Below are 5,066 nucleotides of genomic sequence, written 5' to 3' on the forward strand. Positions count from 1 at the left end.
GTGTAAAAAAAATGAACCACAAACCATGCTGTTTTTCTCCCAGTGTGGAGGAAGAATGATTAGGATTTCTATTGTGATCTCTCTCGCCCAACAGTTGTCCTCAAAACGACACCTGCAGTCACTGTCATAAGAATGCAGGGAGCGCTCGTGATCACGGCAGCAGATTACCTCTGGTCATTATGTGGCCTGAAAGTGTCAACAAATTTACGCTTGTGATGACGTCCCTCCCCCTTTAATATAGGATATTGTCACTGTCGGGCAGAAACCTCGTACCTCCAATATTTTATGCATGCATGCATACATACAGTTCCTACCACTCCTTCTTCTTCTCGTCCATGGACACCCCTCCAGGACCCAACGCCACCACCAGCAGCAGGCCGCCAATGACCGAGGTGGTCTGGAAGAAGTCGTACTTGAGGAAGTCGTGCATGGGCTTGTGCACCGGGATGGTCCAGAAGGCGTTGAAGTAGACGTTGCAGGCCAGATGCCACAGCACCAGGGACAGCGCCGCCAACTGGGTTTTGTAGCCGACGAACACCAGCAGGATGAGGATGGAGCACACCATGTTCTGCAGGAGAACGAAGACGCTGGCGCGGACGCTCACGTCCAACAGGGTCATGGACATGAGCACCAGCAGCACGCGGCCTCCCAGCTGAATGTACTGCTTTGGGGAACTCGCTGCCACAGAGGGGACTCCGGCAAATATGCTCTTTCCTTCGGAATAAGACTCGGCTAGCAGCAGGAGCACGCTGCCACAGAGGGCAAGGTTCCTCATCAAAAACTTCACGTCCCACGACATGGGATACGAAACGGTCTGTATGGCCACGATCCCGATCAACGTGAAGCAGGCGCGCCGTACGGAGCATCTGGTGAGGATGAGGACGCAAGCTCCCAGCTGCCCGACGAGGTTGAGGAGCACAAAGCAAGTGGCTAGGAAGTAGCCACAATTCCAGGTGACGTCCATGTTGATTATCTGATCGTCCCACTGCAACCACATTCGGATGCCATCTTCCAAGAAGGTGCTGATGAGGGCAAGCCGCGCCAGGTGAGGCAGGTAACGCTTGGTTGCTCGCAGAAACGTGTCAGCCGCGTCCTGGGCTGTATTCATGACATCCTCCAGCCCCATGCTTTATGCTTTAGGACAGTTGAGGCTCCACACCAAGCAATGTCCTCGGGGTTATATTCTCGTGGGCGATGTCCAAGCTAACCACAGGTTATCTACTTCGGGAATACTGGTTCGCCTTGAAGTTAAATAAGCCGTACTATGACAATAATTCTGAAGCACTCCTGTTATACGATGGGGTGCGTGGAAAGGGCCTTAAATGACACTGGGAGAGCCCTGATGTCAGCACAAGTCACCGTTGTCAGACAAGGGTTGAATTCCGTGAATCAAGAAGAATCAAGAATCAAAGAAGTATGTTGATATATGGACATGGCTGACATCACAGTACTGACAGCACAAATCGGCATTGTTATGCAACAGTGTCATTTCCCTGCAAAGCAGAGGGGTCTTTATCATCGTGAAGTGGGGCCACGTGCGTCCTGTGTTGCACAGGACCTCAAATGTTTTCCAAATAATACTTTAGTGAACTGTTTAGCTGTAAAAAATAAAATAAAATAAAAATATCAGGGTGGTGCCTTATTTGTTTACATGTCTGCTATGTTGAATACGGTAACCACCAAGCATGCACCGTGACCTGACATTTGGAACCCTCTCAACTCCTCTTCGAGAAAACCCAGTTCGATAAGCATTCGGTCATGGACCCCCATTTGATCATATTTTTAATCTCTGGGACACCACTCTGAGGACACACTATACAAGTCAAATCTTCCAACCTGCCTTGCATGGTTTCCTCTGCCATCGGTGTATGAATGGGTGAATGTAATGCACGATCATTGTAAAGTGGAGCCGTCACACTCTTAATTCTACGTATTGGAGAATGGTGCTTCTGCCTATATGCAAGGAATAATGAGGTTATTGTTGAGAAATAAATAAACAGGGTTATTAGACCCAGACGTGAAGTGGTGTGGTCTTTATTAAGGGATTTTGTTGTCATTTGGTCAGATGTTGTCCCCTGCCGTCACTACAGTATGGCTTGAGAATATATTGGCATCACACTCTCTTGTGCAGGCGACGTATTACTGAGCAGCAGCTATCAAACATGACAAGTGTAATCATAAGTGACAGTGCAACGCAGCACAGGAGCTCTTTCTCTCAAATGTCTTAATGCCTCTCTCTCGCTTGTGCGGCTGTCTTATCGATGCATAAGACATACTGTAAATGCAGCCATTTTCAACTTTATCTTTAAATAATAATGTTTCCTCTCGAGAGATGGTTGGCAGCCGGAATGTAGACGGCACCCGGGAGCAGTATGGGTTGGCGCCCCAGACTGTGTCTTCCGTGAGGAGGAAGCCCAACAGCCCACGGTAAGGCCTTTAGGAGGGCCATTCAAGCCGCAAGCGGAGCCTGCAGCACCACCGTTTCCCTGTCGGTGGAGTCTGTGGAACCATTGCGGCTCAATAATCCGCCACAGTCCTGAATTAAGTGTCTGGTGCTGGGAGTCTGGTGCAACTCACAGGTCCTGCACTGCACCTGGTGAGAGCAGGAGTGGACCCATGGTGAGACGTAGGAGGGGCCCGGACAGGAGTCAACCCAAAGAGCCTAGTCCTTCCACGCGCCAGACCTCCCAGTCCCGGCAGAGTAGTTCTGGAGCGGTGGACTGTGTGACCCTGTCTTTGTGAAGTAGTCCTTTAATGTCTGTCTCTCTCTCTTAGCTGAGCTCTCTTAATGTCTGTCCCTTAGTTGTCTTAACGTCTGTCCCTTTCCTAGTTGTCTTAATGTCTGTCCCTCTCTCAGCTGTGTTAATCCCTTTAGTCCCCTACATGGCTGGTTAAAACTGACTGAGGTTAGGGTTAACGAGCGACCTACGTGGCCGGTTAAGACTGAAGTTAGGGTTAGCAGCAACCTACGTGGCCGGTTAAGACTGAAGTTAGGGTTAAGCTTAGGGTTTGGGATAGTGTGTAATTGGTCGGATCACAGCTATATTCATCTATCTCTCTCTCTCTCTCTCTCTCTTCTCTCTCTCTCTCTCTCTCTCTCTCTGCTGTATCCATGCACCCTCAGCTCTGTGATGGACAGCCAACTCTCTATATAAAAAAAGCATCCTGTAAAATGTAAGAATGTGAATGGCGATCGAATATTCCTGGCAAATTCACATCACTTCAAAGTGAACAGACCTGTAATAGAAATGCCAGCCCTCTGCATGGACCCATTAGTGGTTCCCAAAAGAGAGATTAGACGTTTGCCCAGGACCTAAACTAGCCAAAATAGCTAATCTAAAGCACACAATGCGTCGCTGCGAGCTTGTAGATCAGCTATTTTCAATTATTATATATATATTTTTTATTTATGGAATAATAGATTTGTTGTTCATTTTTCATCTGTGATGATTTGATTGGCTGAGCACGTAATGTGATGATGTACAGTATAATGATAAGAGCGCCCCTCACTTCACACAAGTGTGATTTTTTTATTTATTATTAATAATTAATAATACATACATACCAGTAATAATTTAAGTCAACAGTAGCTCATTGTCTATATTGCGTATATTGACCCCGTCTTATAGCTGCTTGGAAATACATTTTTAATTAGGGGTCAAGCCCAAAGTTTGTTTCTTTGTTTCCGTGAAAATTTTAGCAGTTTTCCTTTTTCATGAAATTTGGCAATATGTTAGAGGGCCGTGAGGATCCCTCAGGAACTGAAGCTCACACTCATTCGTCAAAAGACCTTTAGATCTCCCGATGAGTAAACTGTTATGATTTGCTTGATCCACTTTTCAGCCTTTTTTTGTCCACGTCACAGAAATTGCATTTCCATACATGCAAATGGAGTCTGACTATACAGGACTACATAGCATTGACAGCATTGACAGACAACCCCTTCAGCCAATCAGTGTAACCAAAAAAACTGACGTCATCTCCAGTTTAGCTAGTATAGCTATAGTATGAGACACAGACCGAGTATAAACAATTGGTGCTATTTTATCATGAACATTAGTGACGACCAATTATATGAAGATAGGTTGAAATGTGGTAAAGTCGTCCTTTAACTTATTAATGAAAAATAATAAGTAGTGTGTTAGACTGATTGATTGATTGAATACTACTCTTAAAGGAGAATTCCATGCTAGAAGTCTTTCTTACCTTTCTTTGTAGTCGTTACATCCCCACCAAAGAGGTCCAGGTGTTTTTTTCTGCAAAAGCTCCTTATTGGCTATTTCCCCTACCATAAGCCCTCAATGAATTGCATTGAATGGGAATTTAATGGGTCTATGGGGTGTTGTGCTAATTCGCTTATTTCCATCGAAATAAGTAGTAAAGTGTGCCGCTTGGGATATTATTTACATTATGAAGAGAGGATATATACAAAAACATTATAATTTTGAGCGATGGAAATAAGCGAATTAGCACAACACCCCATAGCCCCATTCAATTCCCATTCAATTCAATGCAATTCATGTATGGCTTATGGTAGGGGAAATAGCCAATAAGGAGCTTTTGCACAAAATAACACCTGTACCTCTTTGGTGGGGACGTAACAACTACAAAGAAAGGTAAGAAAGCCTTTTAGTATGGAATTCTCCTTTAAAGGTATATTCAGTGATTTCACTTAATTCAAATATCACTTATTTTTTCTTATTTTTTGGATAATCCTCCCTACTATAAAGTGCGCTGACCATATAAGGAGTTCCTCCCTGTCCCCAGTTAACCCCTGGGGTCAAAAAACCCTAGTTTCGGTTTGGGCTTTGGGTGGCAAAGCCTTCATCCAATCAGGATGAGAGGGGCCTTCCTCCAATCATGATCGAGTGGGGCGGGCCTTGGTGCACGTGCTGTTGGTCTGTTGTACTTCCCCCACTGTAGAGAGTGTGCATGTGCACATCTTGTTACCGTGTGGACCGTTTTTTTTCTCCAAATCACCCAAATCACTGAATGCTTCATTAACAAGTCAATGGTTATGCTAAAAGGATAACACAACAATCCCCAGGGGGCTTGTTTCCATTGTG

The 5,066-nt window shown here is 45.3% G+C and overlaps 1 protein-coding gene across 1 annotated transcript; it reads right to left on the minus strand.

The window, feature by feature from the left end:
* Window positions 1-310: 310 nt before the first annotated feature.
* Window positions 311-1,126, minus strand: LOC306933517 (surfeit locus protein 4-like; the record flags this gene model as incomplete). Its single annotated transcript, XM_079515770.1, has 1 exon — window positions 311-1,126. The coding sequence occupies one exon, from the start codon at window positions 1,124-1,126 to the stop codon at window positions 311-313; it is 816 nt and encodes a 271-aa protein (XP_079371896.1).
* Between the last annotated feature and the right edge of the window lie 3,940 nt (window positions 1,127-5,066).

The sequence above is a fragment of the Electrona antarctica genome, assembly GCF_951216825.1.
Source record: "Electrona antarctica genome assembly, chromosome: 12".
NCBI lineage: Eukaryota > Metazoa > Chordata > Actinopteri > Myctophiformes > Myctophidae > Electrona > Electrona antarctica.